Source organism: Phoenix dactylifera, chromosome 18 (genome assembly GCF_009389715.1).
Source record: "Phoenix dactylifera cultivar Barhee BC4 chromosome 18, palm_55x_up_171113_PBpolish2nd_filt_p, whole genome shotgun sequence".
NCBI lineage: Eukaryota > Viridiplantae > Streptophyta > Magnoliopsida > Arecales > Arecaceae > Phoenix > Phoenix dactylifera.
The window spans coordinates 33,035-56,130 of record NC_052409.1 but is presented as its reverse complement, the minus strand read 5'-3'; the positions used below and the strand labels follow the sequence as shown (position 1 = coordinate 56,130).

At 37.1% G+C, this 23,096-nt stretch overlaps 1 protein-coding gene across 7 annotated transcripts; it reads left to right on the top strand.

Moving 5' to 3' along the window:
* Positions 1–480: 480 nt before the first annotated feature.
* Positions 481–23,096, top strand: LOC103719704 (uncharacterized protein slr1919). 7 transcript variants are annotated; one of them, XM_008809075.4, is made up of 16 exons: positions 481–813; positions 1,683–1,858; positions 2,931–3,096; positions 3,267–3,319; positions 3,460–3,603; positions 7,108–7,212; positions 11,289–11,414; positions 11,549–11,746; positions 14,362–14,468; positions 14,719–14,881; positions 16,059–16,124; positions 17,633–17,726; positions 17,868–17,980; positions 20,519–20,589; positions 21,656–21,809; positions 22,589–23,096. In XM_008809075.4, the coding sequence occupies exons 1-16, from the start codon at positions 552–554 to the stop codon at positions 23,018–23,020; spliced, it is 2,430 nt and encodes an 809-aa protein (XP_008807297.3). In that variant the 5' UTR covers positions 481–551; the 3' UTR covers positions 23,021–23,096. The 7 variants fall into 7 exon arrangements, with proteins under 7 accessions (XP_008807297.3, XP_038971212.1, XP_038971213.1 ...); XM_039115284.1 differs by having other exon boundaries at positions 514–813; positions 17,886–17,980; XM_039115285.1 differs by lacking the exon at positions 11,549–11,746 and having other exon boundaries at positions 514–813.

Genomic DNA, 23,096 nt, shown 5'->3' with positions numbered 1-23,096 from the left:
CATGCAGATATATCCTTGTTTCTTAGGAGCCCCCACCTTATAGTCTTCTCAAGATGAATTTCGATGATAGTATGTCTATTGGGGGAGACATAGTTGGAGTGACATTCATGATCAAAGACTAGTACTCTAGATTGGTCACTATCGGAGGACGTCGATCCTTCGAGATGTCAACTTTTGGAGAGGATCCAAGAGCAGCGTTGGAGGGGCTCTCCTATGCAAGATCGGTGCTTGAGGCAAGCTGCATCATCCTGAGATGGTTGAGCACATCCAAAAAAATTGGGCGGAAGGCTGAGCATCCACGATATTCGGCGACTGTTGAGGAGTTGTTATCCTTTCAGGGCATCCACGTGCTCAAATAAAAATTAGTGGAGCAGCTGATTTAAAAAAATAATTAAAAAAAGGAGGAGAGAGAGAGAGAGAGAGAGAGAGAGAGGTCCACTCCTTGGACGGACGGATGAGAGAGGGCCGCGCATTATTGTCCCGCCCGCGTCCCCCCGCCCCCCTCCCCCCTTCCCGACTCCGAGTTCGCTATCCAGTCCTCCCCCTCCGACATGCCAGTGGCAGCACGGTCGCCTCTCGTATCCGCCGTCCGGTCGAGGTCGGCGAGGGAGCACGAGAAGAGGAAGGAGGAGCGGGGAGTTATGGGGCACGTGCTCCGGGTGGTCCGGCGCGACCGGGAGTTCCTGACCCGGCGCTTCCGGTCCGTCTCCAAGGCTCTGGGCGATATCTTCTGGCTCCGGAACCTGGAAGATCCCCGGGCTCTTCATGCCTCTCGCCCTCCTGCCCATTGGCCCAAGATTTCTCACCCGCCAGGTCTCTCTTCCGGCTTTCCGGAGCTGTTTTCATTAGCTTATTAGGGTCCAAAAGAAATCTTCTAGCAGAACATGGCCCTTGTAGATCGAACCAAACAGAATTAGTCCCAGCAGTGGAGATTGGTATTAAGCTGTTTTCTTTAACTAGCTTTGGATAGTCCAGCCGGCGGCAGTTCTTAATGAAATCAGATGTATTGGTATGATTCGAAGCAACATAGAAGAAAGGGCATTGCTGGATAGCATTGAAGTTCCTTGTACAGTTGTACCATCATATACTTGGCGTTCAGGTGACCCGAATACCATCCTTAATAGTGCCATTATATCCTCCCGGCGTTCTCGAGCTTTTCTAATTAGCTAATTAGGGTCCAAAAAAAGCTTTGGGCAGAAGATGGCCCTTGTAACTTGAACCAACCAGAATTTGTCCCAGCATTAGAGATTTGTATTAAGCTGGTTTTTAAACTAACTTTGGATAATCCAACCGGCAGCAGTTCTTAACGCAATCAGATGTACTGGTACGATTCGAAGCAACATAGAAGAAAGGGCATTGCTAGTTAGCATTGAAGTTCCTTGTACCATCGCATACTTGGTGCTCAGGTGACCCGAATACCATTACACTAATAGTGGAGATGATGGACGACTACTGATGTTTACCCCCTAAATATAGTGCATCATTATATCCAATTCAATTAACTATTAAACTATCCATTTTTTGATTAGGCTGCCTCTCCATTAAAAATGAAAAATGCTTTCTTGGAGTCCTGTTTTACCACAGCAAAGCAGAGTGTGTTTTTTTTGTCAACTTTCCTGATCGATCTTTCTTACCAAATTGACAATTTGCTACTCGGTTGGTGTGACATCAAATGTTGACAGGACTATGGGGAGTGGACTTGATGATGGCTGATCTAGAAGCCTTAAAGGTGTATGCTGGTTACATACAACTTGCTTCCAGAATTTGGTCTGTGCCTCTACCTGATCTATATGATCCGCAGAAGGTATCAGACTACTTCAACTGCCGGCCTCATGTCCTAGCATTCCGAATTATTGAGGTATTTGAAATGCTTCTTTGAATTATTGCCTTGTTTGCAAGTTAGGTTTGACCAAAAGCTTCGATAATTCAAGAGTTTATGATGGAGTTTAATAGTATTATGATGACAAAGTTTATTGCTTCTATTATTTCTATAAGTCGATATCTTTTTACGCGGCTATAGAATTAATCCGTTTTGGTCAACCCTGTTGGAAGAAATCATGCTACATCACCAATCACTTTACATGAAGACCACATGTTTTTGGTTCTGTTAAAAGAAATCGACCCGACAAATGTGAACATTGTGTTGGAGCTTAGATTCCTTCTGCCTTTTGTGCTCTGCATGGTGAGGAATAATATACTCAAATGAAGTTTATTCATCCAATTTTCTTTTTTTCTATATTGTACAAGCAACATTTTGAGATTCCATTTAGAAAGTGGATTTCCCTCTTCTATCAGAACTTGTAGTTTTGTTGCGAGGACTTGTGGGGGCATATGTTTACTCCTATATTGGTTATGCATTGGAGAGATCTTGGATATTTATACAAGGTCGAAAATCCAAATAATACCTTGTAGCTAGCTCTTTTAGTTAAGCTCCTAGATTGTTACAAATGTTATTAGAGTGAATCCACCCCATAACCCATGTGGACTATGGCATACTGCAGCATGGGCCCTTTTAGGGCTAATCACGGACCGTTGCAAATGGTATCAGAGCGGATTTGGCCTATGGACTATGTGGACTAGGATACACCATAGCATGATTTTTTTTTGGAGTTGACTATGAGCCGATCATGGTGTTTGTGATTGGATTTGAACTCTTAGCATGATAAGGATATCAAGACTTAAACAAGGAGAATATGCGAGGACCCTTGTGGGCATGTCTTGGTCCCACAATGATTTTGTACTTGTGAGATCTTGGGCAATTATACAAAGCTAAAAAATCTAATTAATAATACCTTTCAGCTAGTCTTGTTGGTAAGGTCTTGGGTTGTTACATACATATTGAACAACAAAGACCATGTATCATAGCATAAGCCTATTAGATAGGATTTCTGCAGCATGTATTGTATTTCTCTAACATGGTGCATCTGTAGGTAGTCTCTTCATTTGCCCTTGTTGCCTTAAAAATGCAAATGTCAAGAAGTTTCAGCTTGAGTAGGCATGGTGTGAGCAGGGATGACAGCTTATACACTTCACAATACTATATTGGGCTGCTTCTGAAAGAATCATTTCTGAATCTTGGACCAACTTTTGTCAAAGGTTAGAGAGTTATTGAACAAAAATATTTTGCATTAAAGTTAAAAAGTTACCAACTGCAGAATGAATACTAAAATATAAATCTGCTTATGTTCTATTTGAATCTTCACCGTTTTTCATTGTATTTGCCGAATGCCAGGTTGCTAATTACATGTCTCTGCTAATATATGCAGTTGGGCAGTCCCTATCTACAAGACCAGACATAATCGGTTCAGAAATTTCTAAGGTCGGACAAAGCTAACTGATATTCTCTCCTGTACTACCGTTGAGCCATAATTGGGACATAGTGGTGATAGTTGTGTGGATCATTTTAACATAAGAAATCAACTAAGGCTTGGTTTTATTATGCATTTTCTCTTATCTCAGGCACTTTCTGAATTGCATGACAAAATTCCTCCTTTTCCAAGGGCAGTTGCAGTGAAGATTATCGAGGAAGAACTAGGATGCCCTGTAGATAGCATGTTTAGCTATATTTCTGATGAGCCTGTAGCTGCTGCGTCATTTGGCCAGGTAATACTGCGTTTGAAAATTTGCTCTTATCTGTTATTCGAAACAAAATAAGCATGTGGTTCACGACGATGTCCTCCCCTGATTAAAACCCAAGTTTCAAATCTTGGTTTGGGAGCATGCTGTGTTCAAGGATCTCAACTGAATTGTCTCAGTTCTGGTCCAAAAACCTGCAAAAGTAGTATTTGCTTATAATAATTACACATAATGGAAAAAGGGTTGCACAAAGCATCAGGAATCAGTTAGAAAACAAATAAATAAGAGATAAATTAATATCTCAAAACTATTTTGACAAGGTTTTCTTGATATCTAACATAGCCCTGGATCAGGTCAAGATTCTGACATGCCAAGTATGAAAAAATGTTTTATGCATGGATGATATGTTAACTAGGGGCATACACAAAATTACATGTCCCCCAAAAGGCATAATCTACCATACTAAGCAAGAGGTGTCTATGAACTAAGAAATGAATTAATATATGTGATGTAGGACAATATGGGGTGTCTTTACATGTGATGGTGGACCAAGAAGCATGGATTAGGGTTTGGGTGAAAGGATCAAGGGTTTCATGAAACAGGGATAAGGTTTTTGAAGTGTTTTCTTTTCAACGGTTAATGATAAATGGCAAGAATTCTAGTGGTCTTAAGGGATCAAAGTAGAGCAAAATAAACTGATTATAGATCCAAGTATAATCAGGTCTAAGATCAATTATCAACAATAAAAAACGAACAGCAATAATATGGGATAATAGGAAAAATAGAAGAGCAATAGTTGAAAGATAGAAGAACCAGAGGGAACAAGAAGAAGAAATAAAGAGAAAAATAAGAGAAGGAGAGGGAAGATAGCTGAACCTTGGCTTCTTTACTTTCTTTCCATCAAATCATGTCGTAAACCATCTCCCAAAAGAGAGGATTGCAGCCTTTATATAGACTCAAACCCTGATAATGTTAAATCTTGACCATTGATCTCGAAACAAGTCCTAGCCATCAGTTAAAATATAAGAAAAAATTTGCAAGACACAAAAGCCCCTAACAAGTTGCTCCTATGGTACCATGAATAGTTCTTAATACAGTATCATGAATAGTACCATGAACAGTACTTGCTACAATAATGCTACAGCAACTTGATATTAAAGACTTTTTGGACATTTCTAAAACTCTTTGATAAACATGGACTGTTTGGAGTTTGGATCTTTTAAATTTGTACTCTCCCACATCATTCTCTTCCGTGGATCTCCTCCTCGAGATCTTGACAATTTGTGTTCTTGTACTGGACCATTGGAACTTCACTGTCTGATGATAGATACCCACATAAGTTTCTCTCATAGTCACATTGTTGATAGGTTGTTCTAATGTCCATCGATTGACAATGAACAAGCTGTGGATCCTCTGTTTAGTGGCAATGTTTGATGAAACTAACATATCAATATGGAATGGATCTTTATATTGTTTGATTCCAATTGTGGATTCTTGAGTGATGACATGATTTTGCCATAAGTGCTCTGCTTATGGATGCCCATTGTTTTGAACTTTTGGTCTTGTCTTTAAGAAGTCTAATGAACAATCAACTACAATATTTTTATTTGACAAATCTTCATTCTTGATTGTAGGCTGTCCATGTGATGAAGCTTCAATTTTATATTCATGTCACAATGATTCTTCAGTTTTGCGAGTCTTGACCTGTGGTTTTGCCTCAATTTCTTCAATACCTAATGCTGCTGCTATTTTATGTATTGTAGCATTTGTTGACATCACATCATTACTGATAGATGTCACTTTTGTGTCCAACTTCCCAAAAATATTTTTCTTGTATTTTACATACTGGTGAAGATCATTCATTTTGAAACCCAACTCCTCATTTCATTAACATGTTAAAGGGGAAAGAAACAAGAAGCAAATAGAAAGAATATCAAGAAATAAAACAAGGTAGGACTGTTTAGCTCTGATACTAAAATTGATGCAGGACAATAGGGGACTAGATTTGTTTCTGGGCGATGTTGGACCTAGAAGCGATAGATTAGGGTTTTGGAAAAAGGATTTAGTGGCAAAAGGACCTAGGAGAGTTTTTTAAGGGCTACTAAAGTATGGAAAGAATTCTAGTAGTCTTAAGGATTGAGGTACAACAATATAAACTGATTAAAGATCCAAGTATAATCAGATCTAAGATCAGTTATCAATCATATAAAATAAATAGTAATAATATGGAATCATAAGGAAAATAGAAGAGCATAGTGCAAAGATAGAAGAACAAAAGGGAAGAAGAATAAGAAGAAAGAAAGAAAACATCAGAGAAGGGGAGGGAAGATAGCTGAACCTTGGCTTCTTTGCTTTCTTTCAATCAAATCATCTCGAAAACCATCTTGATAATCAGATCTCAAGATATAAACTCATAACCTCAGCAATGTTAAATTTTGACCCTTGAACTCAACAAATTCTAGCCATCAATTGAAATATAAGAAAAAAATTTCTAAAAGACATAAAAACCTTTATAAGTTGTTGCTACAGTACCATAAAAAATACCTATGAATGGTACTCTCTACAGTAATGTCACAACAACTTGAAATTAAGAACTTTTATACATTACTTAAACTGCTTGATAAAGCATGGACTGCTTGGATCCTTTACATCTGTACTCTCCCACATCAATATGCTAATGAGTTAAAACTTAAAACCATAAAAAAAATGATAGAAAATTTCTTAAAAATCTTCCTACGTCCACATATATGTTTTATTCTTCCCCCTTAATCTAACCCATGCTATGGTAATTGTATCATGCACATTATTTCCTATCATGGCTTGATCCATTGATCTTACATCTTGTCATATCATGTACAGTGTTCTTCTGTTAAACAAACACTACAGTGGTTGTAATTTGAAAAAGGTAACTTCTGCTGGATGCTGGGAAACACAGTAAGAACTCAATATAAAGGAATCCGTTGGACAACTTACCTACATATAAGACATTTTGATGAAACCCGATTGAGGCATTTATATTTGCTTCTGTCTGGCTACTGCCTCCATCATATTCATAGTTTGATTTTACCTGACTTCTGCATCCATCTAAACGTTGCTGGTGCCTTTGTATGGTCCTTGTTGCTGATGCTTCCCACTGCCAGCTTTCTCGCATTTGCCTCCGCTACAATAATTGCTGCTGCTGCTGGTATGTTGCTGCTACCTTACTATGGCCACTGCCACTGGTTGCTGCCCTCATTTAGTTGTCCTGAGCTCTGGCATCACAGATAAATGGTGTTAAACAGAAGTTCCTGTTATCTTTGTAAAGCAAATAAAGGTAAAGGAAAATATAATGTTAAGTATGCCATGTTGGGGTGGGCCGGTGGGGGTGGTGGGTGGTGGGCTGGGTTTTACCAACATTAGCTACAGGTTGATTGAGTGGAAAGCATCTTATAAAACATAATGGAGAAAGGACGTATTACTATTTTATAAGCTTATCATCTTGATGTTACCAATTCGAAGTTGCTTGGCTGCCTTTTGCAACGTGTAATTCAGGTCTACCGAGGCTGTACACTTGATGGCAGTATTGTGGCTGTAAAAGTCCAGCGACCAGACTTGCTTCATGTGATTATGCGAGATATCTACATTTTACGTCTTGGGGTCAGTATTGACATGCATTGTAGATTTCATAACTTGCTTAATTTTGCGCTCTTTTTCTTTCTGCTCAAGTTGTTCTCTTCAAATGTTTTTATTTTAATTATTATTAACGAAACAACTGCTTGTGTTGTTCTAACAATTTGCCTATATCATATAACAAAATTGCAATGTTAGTCAAAACTCCACTTTCATGTATATGTAGCTTCTACTTACGAACTAGTACTTTAGTTCATCTATGCTGCATAAAACCAATATTTATCACTTTTTCTGATTAATAACTCGAGGTTAACACTACCAAAGTAAGAAGAGGCTAAGGTAGAAGTACATGTGCCAAAATGACAATGACAATTTTTTTTTGTCATTTTTCTATAATATCATGAGTACTAAGTCTTTCATGAGGGTAGATAATGGGGATCATGATGGAATTCAAGTCCACAAAAGGCAAGCAAAGAAACATATGAACCTTTGGATTGACTTGGATGACCTGGTGGCACGATATGGGAACTTCATGAATATCATGGAATATCATTGGTGTTTGTCAAGTTTTATATCTTATTGTCATTTGTTTTTATATTTTAATTATAGTTTCTGTTTTAGCCATGCTTTGTTGAGTATAGTTTATTGTTTGAAAAGGACTGAATTAAGTGATTAGATTAGTCACATGTTTTATTAAAAAGTCAAGAGGTCATTTTAGGAATTACATAAGAGGCAGGTTACTGTACATGATAATGTGGCATGAATAGCAATGCTACAGTGCTGTGCCTTTTTAAGGCTTCTTTGTTTTAGGTTTTTTCATGAACATTGTGTGCAGAATTTTCATCAATGAAATCAAAGTTCTCTTTCTCTTTTCCCTGCATGTGAGGCCTGAAATATGGGTGTGAGGCCCTAGAAAGTGATTCCCTATCAAAACGGTGTGAGATCGGTTTGTTTTCTTTTCTTCCTTCTGGAAATTATCTTTTCGCTGCATTTATTTTTTTTCTCTTTTCTCTCGTTTTTGCCATATTGTAGCCTAAAACAAATACACTTCTACTTCTCTCGCAGTAGTTACTTTGTAGCCATCAATTAACACCTATTTCTGGCTTTGATCTGTCTAAAACCTGATTCATGTGTCCAATCAGATTTGGAACTTCTGCAGACCTGTAAGCCCTCCTTCTTTGGTTCTAGAAAACCTCGCTGTAAATCAGCATATCCTAAATCTAGTTCTTGGAGGGCATCAATGATCACTATAACCGAAAAGAAAATCTCTTAAATTGGGCTGTCGTACATGATCTACATGTTAAAAACAGGAAAAAGACTGGATCTGGACAGTGATTGCAGCGTATTCACCTACATGAATGAAGATCTATTGCTTTGCATTCTTCAAGAATTCTAGTAATTTTCAATACTTTTGTTGCAGGATCATATACTTCATTTGTGAAAAGCTGTTGCCAGAATCTGATTTCAGGAAGTGGCATTTAGGCATCTATATCAAGCATCTCCTTTGCATTAGAATATGTTGTAATTTGAGTCCTAATACTGGTAGTTTCTTAATTTTAATTTCAGATTACTATTTAGTGTCGCATAGAATCATATTTCAATTACTTACATTCATAGTATTTAAGCTTTGAAAGGTCTGGGTTAGGATTTATCATATTTGTGTGGCATTAATTATTAGGTTCGCTAGGGTTGTCTTGCATCAGCATGCCATTTTGTGACTTATACGGCTGAAGCTCAGTCAAAAGATAGGGCATCCTTCATCATGTTGTGGAACTGGGCTTCCTCAGTGGTGAACTTGTATTTAGGTAAAAAAGATTCATCATCTTGTTGTAGAATGTGGGCTTCCTTTTGAATATTGCTCAATTACCACAAGTCATTACTGAAGTAGCTAACCGTGTCACAATAAATTCTGTATTTGTAATTTTGAAGAAGTTGATCAACTCTAGGGAGCAAGCCTACTATTGACATGTACCAACTATACCGTATTGTGCAAGTAATGTATTTATATGGTATCAAGGTTCGGCTCGGCATATGAGTTGAATTGGTTCATACCATTCCAAACCAAGTGGAATTGTCTTGTACGTAGGGGTGGCAATCGGGTCGGGTTGGGTCAGATACGGATTGGGTTAAATGCGGGTCGGGTAAAAAATTTATCAACCCAAACCTGACCTATATATTAAACAAGTCAAAATTTTAAATCTGAATCCAACTTGTTTATTAAACAAATAACCCAACCCGACCCACATAACTATTTATTAAACAGTTTAAACAGGTTAAAAGAGTCAAACAAGTTTTTAACGAGTTAAATGGATTTAAAAAATGAGTCGGGTTAAATATGTTAGAAATAGGTTAATCAGATTTCAAATAGGTTAAACATGTTTTAAACAGGTTAAATAGGTTGGGTCATAACCCGATCCAATTATTAAACGGGTCAAAAAGGGTTAAACAGATTAAGGGTTTAAACCTAAATCTAACCTATTTAATAAACATGTTTAGACGGTTGACCCATTTATGATCCAAACCTGTTTATGTCAATTCTAAACCTGCTTAAAGCAGGTCGTTCGTAGATCAGGTTGACGGGTTGGGTCATAAATTGTCCCCTTTACTTGTACCTTTTGAAATTAGAGGTGCATACCATACCATATCATACTATACTAATCTATACTGTCCGGTTGCAGGCGGTACTATAATAAAAAGTGAGAAAAAGAGGGGGTCGGGATATTTCTTGGAATGTGGTGCATGCGGTACTTTACTAAAATGGTAACATACTATTATGGTACCTGGTACTAAGATTGCGAACCTTGCAAGAAAAATTTACATACCATTAGGGTAATTATCCTATCTATCATATGTAATTGTAGTTTATTCAAACTATTTTGGTTTATTTGCATCCGGAAGCAAAATGATTGCAGACATATGTTATTGAAAATATGGGATAAACATAATGTATAACGGCTACATCTGATGGCACTAAATGAGTTCTAATTGAACAAATAATTGCTAACAGCTTGGTGCAAATTGCAAAATGAGGGCTGGCATGGGTTTAGGATCTTTGAAGATATGACATTCATATCTTTAGGTTAATGGTTATCACTAATTTGGAGTGGTTGGAGGGTGTACCAGCCAGCGACCGGTTCAGCATAGTACAAGTATTTGCTATGCCGTTTTAGGAAGTACCGAAAATAGGAAGAGAGGAGAAGAGGGAGGAAAGGAGGGAGGAAGGGGTAGGAGCTTCTAAACCCAAACCAAGCAAGAGAGAGAGAAACAAAAAGGGAGAGAGGAAGGGAGAGGGACCGAGGAAGGGGGAGGGTCGCTAGCTTACTGGTGAGAGGGAGCGAGTAGTAATGGCCATCAATATGAACGGTGGAGTGGGGATTGCGAGCGGCCGGGGAGGTGGGGGGGGGCGCTCCAAACCATCATGAGCATCAGAGGTTTGGGGGAGGGGGGTCGATCGAGTCTTCTTTTTTTTTTTGAGTTGATAGGGGCATCAATCGACTCGCACTTTTGAGCAAATAATTGGCGCTGAAGACTCAGACCTGCCAACTCAAATGGGCTGAAGGCTGAACTGTTGAATGTGTGGCACAACCCGAATTGACCGGTTCGGCATAGTTTGGCAATTCTTGAATAAAAAAAAGAATATTTTTTATATATCTAGAAAGGCTTCCTCATTGAATTTTTTTGAAATAAAATTCAGAAAAGGACAGATTCTTCAAGAGGATTCTGCATAAATCATTCTACTCAAAGCATTCTAGTTGGAATACTTTGTTGGTGCATTTGGGATATTTGAAACACACATATTTTAAAAGTATTAAAAAGAAACCAAAAATTGATCTCAAGGTTGTTATTCTTGTTGGAATGTAGCATATTACTTTAATTTAATGCAGCTAGATAAGAAATTGCAAGAATATTTGCTTTGGATATCTAGAAAAGGTTGCCTCATTGATAAGTTCTGTCAGCTTCCTCTCATAGAGTGTCCTTCATTGGTGCAACTGGAATATCCAAAACATATCTTTTGGTTGAAGATTTAAAGAGAAAGCACAAACTATGTTAGGATTGTTATTCTTGTTGGAAGGTATCATAAACTTTTAATTTAATCAATGCAGCTAGCATTTTTGAGGAAGGTAGCAAAAAGACAGAGTGATCTTAGTCTCTATGCTGATGAGCTTGGCAAAGGTTTAGTTGGCGAGTTGGATTACACAAAAGAAGCTGCAAATGCCTCTGAGTTTTTGGTATTTATATGCTAATGATTATTTATAGGTTTTCAATATAATAAGTTTTTTTTCCACTAATGATTTTTTTCTAGATTTTCAGTATAATATGTTTTTCCCCTCTCCCTCATGATTATCATATCTATGTTCTACAGGAAGCTCATTCCCAATATTCATTTATATCGGTTCCAAAAGTTCTTAGAAAATTAACCAGAAAGAGAGTTTTAACTATGGAGTGGATGATAGGTGAAAATCCAAATAACTTACTTATGCTATCCAGGGGATCTGGTCAAGGAGGTAATCATTACTCAGAGAGGATAAAATTGGAGGCCAAAACATGCATTCTTGATCTGGTGTGCACTGATTACTAGTAGAATTACTTTCTCCATTTCCATAACATCTATGTTAACATAATTGATTATAATTTGTGCATGTATTCATGTGCATGATACACTATGTCACCATGAGCTTGACTAGCATCCGCATGCCATGATTTTATCTGCTCTCATGCCCCGTAATAAATATAAGTCAAATGGTGATGTTTTTTCGTCATCTTCTGTCATAAGAAGAGGATGTATACGATGTACTTTCTACTATCTTTGAAAAGTCAACACAGTAGGTCTCAAAATCTGATTTTTTTAGGATTAGCTGGATTCGGTCTGCTGATTTGCTTAGTTGTATCTAAAATACACTGACTTTTAATTTGCAGATCAAACGAAGCTTTTCTTTATTTTTTATTTAAAATAAAATCAAAAGTCTTGTCATTTTGTATTGTGCAATAAGATATGCCATCTTGGTACTGGACCCCGTACCAGTACGAATCTATTACTATGTCAGTATGCCTGGTATGGGGGTTAGTTGGGCGTATCGATACTTGGTATGCCCCTCATACTGTATACCGATTCGATACTGGTACGATATGATATGGTTGGTACACACCGGTACCAACTGGTACGGCATTTCTTGTTTTACAATTTATTTGTACATCTTTTTCCTCTTCTAGTTGTGTTATTTGGCCTTGATCGAGACTAAAATTTTTAAACTTGCAACCTCAGATGAAGAAAACCTTCTTTTTTTTTCCAATTATATTTGAAGTATCTATCAACATATATTTTATTCCCTCCGATATACTTTCTTTGTTTTTCTTTTAGAAAAATTCTTCCTCCCCTTATTTTCATTTTTCTAGTCAATAAGTAAAAATTTCTAGAAATATGGAGTAAGATATACATATTTTACTTGTCGAACTTCAAATTTCATCTTTAACTTCATGTTTATTCTTTTTACTGCTCAACTTCATGGTATGTGTAATTTTTTAATGAAATCAAGCATAGTTACTTTTTTCAATATTTGAAAACTTATTGTTTTAGGAGTTATACATTTATTTCTATCCTGAAACAAAGTATGCATGCCATTTAAGTCCTGTCTCAGAGTTCAGGCTGTTAATTGTTGGTTAATTGCAATGGATCTTTCTATTTTACTAATGTACGTGGGTCCAACTTGTGGAAAAAAGAAAAATAGAAAATTGTATGGGATTGCTTCAAATTTAGACCCTTTCTTATTGCATGCGTGGTTATATGTGGGTTGTTAAGTGACTTTGCATTTTTTTTTTTGGTCTACTTATGATAAGGGAGGCAAGATGCCACCCTGTATTTTATTACTGAAAGAGAGTGACTATGCAAATGTAGGTGCCTCTGTTTTGTCATTCTCTGCTTATGACTACTACCATTTAACTCTTCTAAGTTTTCAGAGTTCAGGCTGTTAATTGTTGGTTAATTGCAATGGATCTTTCTATTTTACTAATGTACGTGGGTCCAACTTGTGGAAAAAAGAAAAATAGAAAATTGTATGGGATTGCTTCAAATTTAGACCCTTTCGTATTGCATGCGTGGTTATATGTGGGTTGTTAAGTGACTTTGCATTTTTTTTTTTTGTCTACTTATGATAAGGGAGGCAAGATGCCACCCTGTATTTTATTACTGAAAGAGAGTGACCATGCAAATGTAGGTGCCTCTGTTTTGTCATTCTCTGCTTATGACTACTACCATTTAACTTTTTTAAGTTCTTATAGTGAATCTGGTTAGAAAATCATGCATTTTCTTGGTGTAGATTCTTAGGAGATAAAACTTGAAACATGATCTCTGTTTTAGTATTTTTAATCAATCTCCATTTTACTCAGATTAGATAGCACAATCCAAATGAGCATAGCAGTTGAATAATTTCTCTATTTCAAATATCAAGGTTCCTCACAGTCAGGTTCAATGCAATTGTCCCCTATTAGTGGAGTACCCCTCTTCCTGATTAGGGTTTGAGGACAGCAATGGCTTGATGAACCGCTCCATTCACCCCATGTTGACCATGAAGTTTGCTTAAAGTCAGATTGGAAAAAGAGCGTATCAAAAAGTTAAATTCTGATCTGAGCAGGCTCGATAGAGGGAATACCCCAACCCTGAGAATTGGGACCTGGTCTTCCCATCCTAGTTGACATCCTAGCAAAATTTGTCTGTTGATAGCTGATGAACCTGGGGATCCCTTCCCGGAACCCATATGTGTTTCCATAGATCTTACAGTCGCAGGTTTGTTCGCAAGCAAATCATACCCATATTATTTCTAAACTCATTTTCTCAGTGATTCTAAACAAATCATACCCATATGTGTTTCCATAGAAAGTCTGTGTAATTTAAAAATTCTCATACAGGTTGGGATGATATGTAACTGAATACTGAATAGTGAATTCTTATGAATTTCTATTTTATTTAGTCTAAAATAAATTATATGTATTCCCTCTAGTTGAGTTGAAAATGATTAAACCAAGATATTGATATTTAGTCTATACTTTTTTAATACTGACATTCTCCTTCAAACCCAATATATCTATTAGTTTGTTAATTTTTTGGAAGATGGATTCTGATCAATTAATTTATCTATGCAACCCAATAACCATGCTATTTCATGTTTGTGTCAATTTAAGGTTAATAAAGGAGTGGAAGCTACACTAGTTCAACTTTTTGATACAGGCCTATTACATGCTGATCCTCATCCCGGGAACTTGCGTTATACACCTGAAGGATGTATTGGGTATGACAAACTTGTTTCATTCATGAGATATGCAATTCTTAGTTTCATTTGTGAAACAAAAATAATGGAGATGCCTTTAGTTGCATCATATCCAGTTGTGCACAAGAAGATTCACTTCAGCTGCTGAAAGATGCAGTAGTTCATTGGAATGACTCGGCATCTGCTCCTCTGCTTCGAAGTGAAATTGTTTTTCATGTTCTCTCTGTTTCTTTAAGAAGTGCGAATTGTTAATTTTTACCTAACTTTTTAGGTTTCTTGATTTTGGTTTGCTTTGTCGGATGGAGAAGAAACATCAGCTTGCTATGCTTGCTTTCATAGTGCACATAGTAAATGGAGACTGGGGTGCGCTTGTTTATGATTTGACTGAGATGGATATTGTTAGGCCCGGAACCAATCTACATCGTGTGAAAATGGTATTCCATTCATTACCAAATTTCTTTTTTCATCTTTTTAACTGAACATCTTAGCAAGGTGCTAAAAGAAGACCAGTTTGTTGTAGCATGTGCTTACATGCGACTTGTAGTAAGTGGTATGATAAAAGAGGGACAAAGTAGAGAACAAAAGGAAATGACCTAAATGGGAAACTATAATATTAAACTGCAAGCATCTAAGAGGGAGAAAAAAAGGCCATAAAAGAAGTGCTACAAGATAACATACCTGAATACATAGTTTACTCCTTTTCACGCATTCACTGAGATCACCGTGTGTTTTGATAGAGAAAACGACAAAAAGCTTAAAATTGGCTTATTTTTCCTTGCACACATTTATAGATATCTTAGCAGCAAGAGAAATACAAATGAACTTCGTAATTTCTTCTGATTATATCACCACTTGCCAGTTGGACAAAATTATCTTTTACAGAGTGTTCTTTAATTAGAGCTATGATTTGTAGCTGGTGTTCATGGAAAAAGGCTTGGATGATGATGATGGAATGCCTTTGTTGGCATCAGCTCTTATAAAACATAATTTCTCTGTTAAATTGGTTATAGGTTGCTTAGGAAGTGAATTTCAATTACTGATCATTAACTATATGATCCAAGGATGTCTTAATTTTACATAGTAATGATGGTTAAAAGGTTTGTGATGAGAAGGAAGACTCCTGGAAAAATAAGCAAATGATTAAATTTAAATTCCAAAAAGGTTCCGTACAAAGTGTGATGCAAGGTCCGCCGTATCGGTACCGGTGGCGTTCCGGATTGATACGAAACTGGTCCCGTACCGGTGGCGTACCGGTCCGAACCGGTGGCGTATCGGTCCGAACCGGTTCTTCAACAATAAATTACCGGTACCGGATTTCACGCTGATCCGGTACCGGATTTCACGCTGATCCGGTACCAGATTTCACGCTGATCCGGTACCGGTCCCAGGCCGGACCGGTACGTACCGGCCGGTACAGACCGGTACGGCAGACCATATGACATAGGCTAAATTTAGCATGGAGATCGGCACAGTAGCGTACTCCAGATAATAATGCAGACAAACAGTTGTGCAAATGATCTGCATCATACTATACTTTATTTTTTCATTCCTCTGTAGTTTTTATGAAAATATATGCTCAATATGTTTTCTTGCCTTTCCTTAATGTCCCAGGATTTGGAAGAGGCCTTGGATGAGGTAGTCTTCAATGATGGAATACCTGACATCAAGTTTAGTAGGGTGAGTATTTGACCTATATGTTACTTGTATAAGTTGTTTTAAATTTTCGTAGTAACAAAATAGTTTCAACTTTTTTCTTCTCTTCTACAGTCATGACACCGTGCTATTTTATCATTCATGTGGTGTCATGTGAATTATTATTGTTATGTTAGGATGGAATGTCAGCTAAGGTCTTGTATCCATATCGATCAAGGTTCTGAAAGTGCATGTATGAGGACATTAGATTCTGGGCTGGAATCATGAATTAGACTAAAACAGCATGACACTATTGTAGGTTCTTTTACTTAACACTGGAAGCTAAAAGAAGCAAGAATATATGGCATAACTCATTTGTTTAGATCAAACAAGTATTAGAATATTAGAGTGACAAGGATGATAACATCCTTAAAATGTTTTACAGCACAAAACATCCAAATATAAGGCACCACCATAACATGTGTGTGACTTCTACACTTACCATCTAATACAGTTTCCTTTTCACCAAACATCATGCTCTTTTTTTAATTTTACCTTTAGAATTAAAATTTAGTTTTAATCCGTTTTTATTGAAACCTATGTTACATGAAATGAAACCAGAAATACTTTGGCTTGAGGAACAACCAACACATGGCCCAAAACCAAAATTTATACCTTGAATTTCATTCATGTGCTTGTTTTGGTAACACTGGTTTTAACTATCATACCCAGTTATTCTTTTAAAACTCAAATTTGTTGCTACTTTAACAAACATCTAGAAATAGCATGCACTAATTGGTTTTTTGGGAAATCAAAATTTAAAGATTTGTACACCTGTAAGGCTGTAACAATAAATAAAAAGTTGGGGCTTGAAGCCAATCATCGGTGAAGGCTTATTACCATAGAAAACACCCCCATCTATGCACAAGCAGCTCTTATACTTGCCATTGCTTTTGCCCACATGAAAACATTTCATCAATATACCGATTCAATATGCCTTTTTCTGATTACCCATCTAATAAGTTCATTTGGCTTTTCGATCATAACTACTTTCCACATCCACAAAAATCATGTGCAGCCTTTTCTTTCTATGAATATTATATTCATTATTTACCTGAGATAATTATATTCTTGGCATGATGTTAAATTGGTATTCTGAGTTGATATTACTTATTATTTTTAACCTTTTTTTTTTTCTGAACACCCTTTAAAATAGCTTGACGTCATGACTCACAAATTTATATATTGTTCTTATATATTAATTTTGTTGTGCATTTTTTCTTCATTTATATAGTATCCTGTCACTTGTAGGATCTCATGAGATAGATTCCTCTATTTTGTTTGCTCCACTCATTTTCAAATGATGATCTGTTACTTCAGCATGCTGATACAATGATTGTTATGCAACAATAATAAGTCATCTGATATACAACCTGCATAATCATTTTCATTCTTGATTTAGATATCAGCATACACAACACAGATTTTACTTAATTGTTTGAAAAAAAGATATTTGTCTGTTCTGGTGGCCAACAGTTACCCATGTTTTGCAGGTTCTAGGTAAAATTTGGTCCATAGCACTTAAGTATCAATTCCGTATGCCACCATATTATACATTGATCTTGCGCTCTCTAGCTTCCCTGGAAGGTTAGCTTATTCTATTCCCGTGTTGGCATGCACAGTGCACACATGTGTGACAACCACATGCATCACATAAATACATGTGCATGGCATGCACACTCAAATTATTATGTTTATAAGATTGTTTATAGTTGTTTTCATCATCAGGATTGGCACTGGCTGCAGATCAAAACTTTAAGACATTTCAATCTGCATACCCTTATGTTGTCCAGAAACTTCTTTATGATAATTCAGCTTCTACGAGGAGAATCTTATACTCGGTATACCTTTTTCTTTTTTCTGTTTGGTGCCTCTAGATTTATTTAACTTGGGTTTCTGCTTTTTATTGTTATTCTTCAATTATCTTTTACCTGTACTACTCCAAGTATGGTTTTATTTCACACCTTATTAGGGGTGCAAATGGGTCGGGTCGGATCCTGAGTGATCCCGATCTGATCCGGTTTTTTGTTCGGGTCCTAATTTTGAACCCAGACCTGATCCAGTTGAAGATTGGGTCGGGTCGAGTCGGGTCCGGGTCGGATTTGGATCGGGTTCGGGTCCGAATCGGATCCATTTTTTTTGAAAAAAATTTAGGCAAATTTAATTTGGTCATATCATAATTATGAGGTGCTGGGTGACCCATGACTCGAAAGACTTGCAATTGACCTCCGGTCAGAACAGATGACCCATGACTTACTAACTAAGTCGGCCTACAAGCCAATTTCATATCACACTAATTTTTATCTATATGACTGATTGGACGGAACTTGGTGTCTCCCAGCTCCCCTCTCACGAGGACAAAAAAAATCCCAGACCTTCTTCCAAAATCCAGTTCCATTGCAGAAAACTGGCACATGACCCATATTCAGTTCAGTGTTCCCTCACTTCCTCCCTGCAAAAGTAAAAAAAAACAAAAACCAAAAAACAGAACGAAAAAAAAAAGACAGCTACCGAGACACCAGAGGTATCAACAGTGTAATAGATCGAGAGAGAATCCTGATGGACCAATAGTGCCACGACCTACACACACACAAGAAAAAACTCTCTTTTGCTTTCCCCCCTCTCTCTCTCTTCGGGTCCATTCGGGTCTGTCCGGTAAACCCAGACCTGACCCAAAAAATGATTCGGGTCCAATTTTAGAACTCGATCCGGATCCGCGGGTCCTAAAATTCGGATCGGGTCGGGTCTATGCGGGTCGGGTCTCGGGTCGACCCGACCCATTTGCAACCTTACACCTTATTGATGTTTCACAGGGAACATTTTTTTTAATTAAACAATAAGATTGTCAGCATTCTCTTTAGCGTGGCTTGACAATAGAGTAAAAACCACAATATCAAAGCATGCCGTACCGGCCTGAATCGGACGGTACAGGGCATACCGTATCATATTGGTTTGATACCGGTATCCAGTATGGGTGGCATATGGATACTCAGTATACCAAAAAAATATTCTGTATCGTAGCGTACCAATATTATGCTAGTGTGGTACCGATATAGGGTCCGGTACCGAGACGGCGAACCTTGCACAATATTTTTCATTGTCATGTTTTATGCTTCTTTGCCAATAGATTTGAAACATGCTCCTCATTTAAAAAGCACTTCTTTTTTCAGTTATGTAGATATTACATTATGTATGCTTTGGTGCATAGCATCAGAAAATAACCACTTACATATAATAAATATAGATAGAGAATTTGGATAATGTTACTAGAGCTTAACCATAAAGGCAATTTTACAGAATGAAAGGAAAAAAACAATGTGTGAAATATATGAAGAAATTTCGCTAGAAAAAGAAATAATATGGGTTCATTGGGATGAGAAGAGAGCATCGAGATGGAATGATACTAATAAACATAGACTTGATTTAACATGGAAGAGCAGATTGTATAGGAAATGAAGATACCTGCTGGGTAAGAATTTGGTGATTGGAATATTGTAGGAGATAGAATATTTGAGTTTGCGATAATATGTAATTTAGGAGTTACATTCTATAAGATGAGAATTGGGCACTTAGATAATTCTAAAGCTGGTAAAGTTTGTTAAAAGCATATGCTCTCTCTTCTGGAATATGGAGTGCATGGGTCGTTAAAAGACATTAGGTTAGTGGTTGTTTTGCAGGTGGATCTCCCTCCCTTTCTCTCAAAAAAGACATTAGTCAGTGGTAGTTGATGCAGGTTTTAAGCCCATAGCTTAATGCTTTAGCTATTTCATGACATAAAATACTTAACGGGTGTGTGCATAAAAAAGAATCAAGAAAGAATGTACTTAAAGCTATCTACTTGAAGAGGAAAAGCTAGAGGTTGAATGATGTCAAAAATGGAGTAGAATGTAGACATAGTTGCGATGAAAGTAATGAAGGCTTTTGTTATCCTCTTTTTAGATGAAGTTATATTCCTTTAAGAAACCTAATGACTTTGAATATTATCTATATCAAGACTTTAAGTACCGACCAGTACCAGGCATATCTTACTATACCATTAGGGAACTAGTACTTGGCATGCTCCCTATATTAGGGAAAATTCTAGAGTTAGTAGGGGGCTTGGTTGCAAGTTCCAAAGTGCTGGCCATATATTTTTTTTCTGTTTTATGCGGCTCAAAAGACGTATCTTAACCTCATGCTATTTGTATATGGATGTGGTTCCTTGTTGATGAAATGGTTAGATCTCTACATTGGGATATGAGTGTTCATCTCTAAATATGTTGATATAGTTCACCGAGTCTTCCAACTGAAATTGATTCATTCTGTACCTTCATGTCCTGTTGGTAAATATTCTGCATAGAGAAACAGTAGGCTTACAATTTTCGATGCTCCCCATGTAGGTTGTCTTCAACAAAAGGAGGGAATTCCAGTGGAAATTTTTTTTGCTGTTTCTGAGAATAGGTTCAATGAGGTAAGCTGTGATATTTTTCTCAATAAACCTTGTGGAAGAATACATGATTGTTCCTCTTAATTTGATGACAATTTACTAGCACAAAGCAATAAGCTTTCTACAGAACTTTTGTTTTTTTTCTGCTTCCTTAGCAAAAGATTACTCAGCACTGAAGGTTTTCAACTACAGAAATGAAAACTGCAATGTGCTACCGCAATTTATTTCATTTAATAAGCTCACTTTTAAGGATGAAATATGTTGAGGACATGGTGGCTTTGGTATCCAAATTAGAGAAATACTAGCATTCTGGAGTTCTGCTCTGAACGAGTTTAAGCAGAAGACTTTGAATATTACGTACTCCAAAAATTTGTACTTATTCCTAGAGATATCACTGCCCTGCTTACTTGCATAGGATACTCTATCATTGTCAGCTCCTTATCCTTAACTTACAAGCCTATTCCTGTCTTTAAGTTCTGTGTTAAGGTTCGATTACTGTAATAGATGGATGTCAACCAGGTACCAAACTTATGTAGAATTTTTTTGGTCAAATATGGGCAAAAGAGGTGTTGCCACTAAGTCTGAATTGATAGGAAGTAGAGCATACTGTCATCAGTAAAGCAGTTTGATGTGCAACTGGGTAGCAACGCCCCAAGATAACACTGGACTTGAGAAGTTCTAGAAGAAATATAAAAAGACAAAACAGATATGTGGGACTGCATTTTTCAGAAAAATTATATGCTAAAGAGCCAAATTAAAGGACTGTATGATACCCTGTCATTGTTAGGGGAAAAATCTTTAGTTTTTTCCTCTAACTGAAAAATTTCTGTAAAAATATTTTAGGGATACAAGCTGCATTAAGTTATTTTCTACAGAAGTATTGAGATATGAACATAGATACTTTGAAGACCATCTCACATATAAAATTTTGATTCTATGTTACTTCGTGTATTGATTTCTTGAGGAAAGATTTGGGAGACTTCTTATATTGATTTCACTTGATCATAACATCAGATATCTTGTTTTTGTTTCACCTTGATTTTATTCTTACAAGCCAGGAACTTACTTGTATCCTATATGCTGCATGCAGAAATGGTACAAATGTGCATAACATGTTACTCACCTGCAAATCCTCTGCATACAGTCAAAATGTTCGAGAGGGGGTCTTTGAAGTTGCAAATCTAATCTTGCAGCTCTTACCATCAAAGGATGGTATCGTCCTAAGAAGACTTCTGATGACTGCGGTATGTGTTGTGACCTATACATGACCACACATCCATGTTAGTCACTGTTGTGGGAGTTTGCAAGCTTGGAAATCAGATTTGTCATATTTTATCTCAATGTGGCTGTTCTGTTTCCTTTCCCCTACATTATATTTTAGAGCATATAACACATAAACTAGAAACCTGTACACATGCATATATGAACTTCAAAATGCAAATAAGAAAGGGATAACATGGGAAAGAGCTCTAACAAGGGCAAACAATAAAGACCACAGCATGGTATTTACTAAAAATAAATGTGCAGCCTGTTTTTCTGAAGTGTGAATTGATTTGTTGTAATATGTTAAATAGAACTATAAAAGATATATAAAATTTAAATACAAGTGTCCAGATGAAGCGTACTGACATTCTCAAACATGAAAAGTTTCAGTATCTTTTTATATCCTGTATAATCATCTACAGAATGTAAGTGAGGATAAAGTTGATGAGTTAAGTGAGGATAATCATCTAGGTAGTTCAGTAGCCACTGCAACTTCATAGCAGAATGCTTGATTTATAACAATGAAGCACAAGTAGGCAAATGATCTCAAAGGTAGAGGGCATCAGGCAATCTTGCAAAAGATGCATGTAATTATTGTCAGCTTTGCCATCCTAGATCTTTCTATTTTCAGAATTTGGAAGTCTGAGCTTGCCGGTCGCTTGTTCGTAGCCATGCAAGTTGTCCACTTTGTGTTTAATGCATTTGTTAATCAGGTATTGAAGGAGGCTTAGACTAACCTGGTGCTTCTTCCATTGAACAGGATGCAACATCCTTAACTGGAGCAATGATTTCTAAAGATGCAACCTTCATCCGTCAACATCTTAGCTGGGCTATTGCTGATATAATCTGCCACTGGATGATTAAGGCTGTTGGATGGAATGAAGCACTAGGCCAGCATAATCATCAAGTGATTGTGGTGAAAGGACAGCAAGAGAGGCAAATGGACCTACCACCTGCACCTTCTACACATGTCTTGCAGAAAGTCCTAAGTGACCGCCGGATGAAAGTAATATTTTACAAGGTGCTGCACGATGTAAGAGGAGATCCCATATTGATGCTCAGGTTGTCTTGGAGTTCCTTCACAATCTTTGTGACAGCTGCAGCACTTGCACTGCATCGTTTTCTTGTCTACTGCTTAGGGGCACTCTTTACCTCTGTATCATTTGTACCGAGGCATGTTGCTGTCATGTAGTAAGCTATTGGAAAAATAGAGGAAAACCGACTCTTAGTGGTTACAAAAATGAAAGATTTCTTTATGTGCACCTTAA

What these genes read in the sequence shown, in the direction of transcription:
- LOC103719704 (XM_008809075.4), top strand. Translation starts at nt 552, where the DNA reads ATGCCAGTGGCAGCACGGTCGCCTCTCGTATCCGCCGTCCGGTCGAGG. An exon ending in TCTACATTTTACGTCTTGGG is followed by an intron (nt 7,213 to 11,288) that starts GTCAGTATTGAC and finishes TAATCAATGCAG; the next exon opens with CTAGCATTTTTGAGGAAGGT. An exon ending in CTGACATCAAGTTTAGTAGG is followed by an intron (nt 16,125 to 17,632) that starts GTGAGTATTTGA and finishes CATGTTTTGCAG; the next exon opens with GTTCTAGGTAAAATTTGGTC.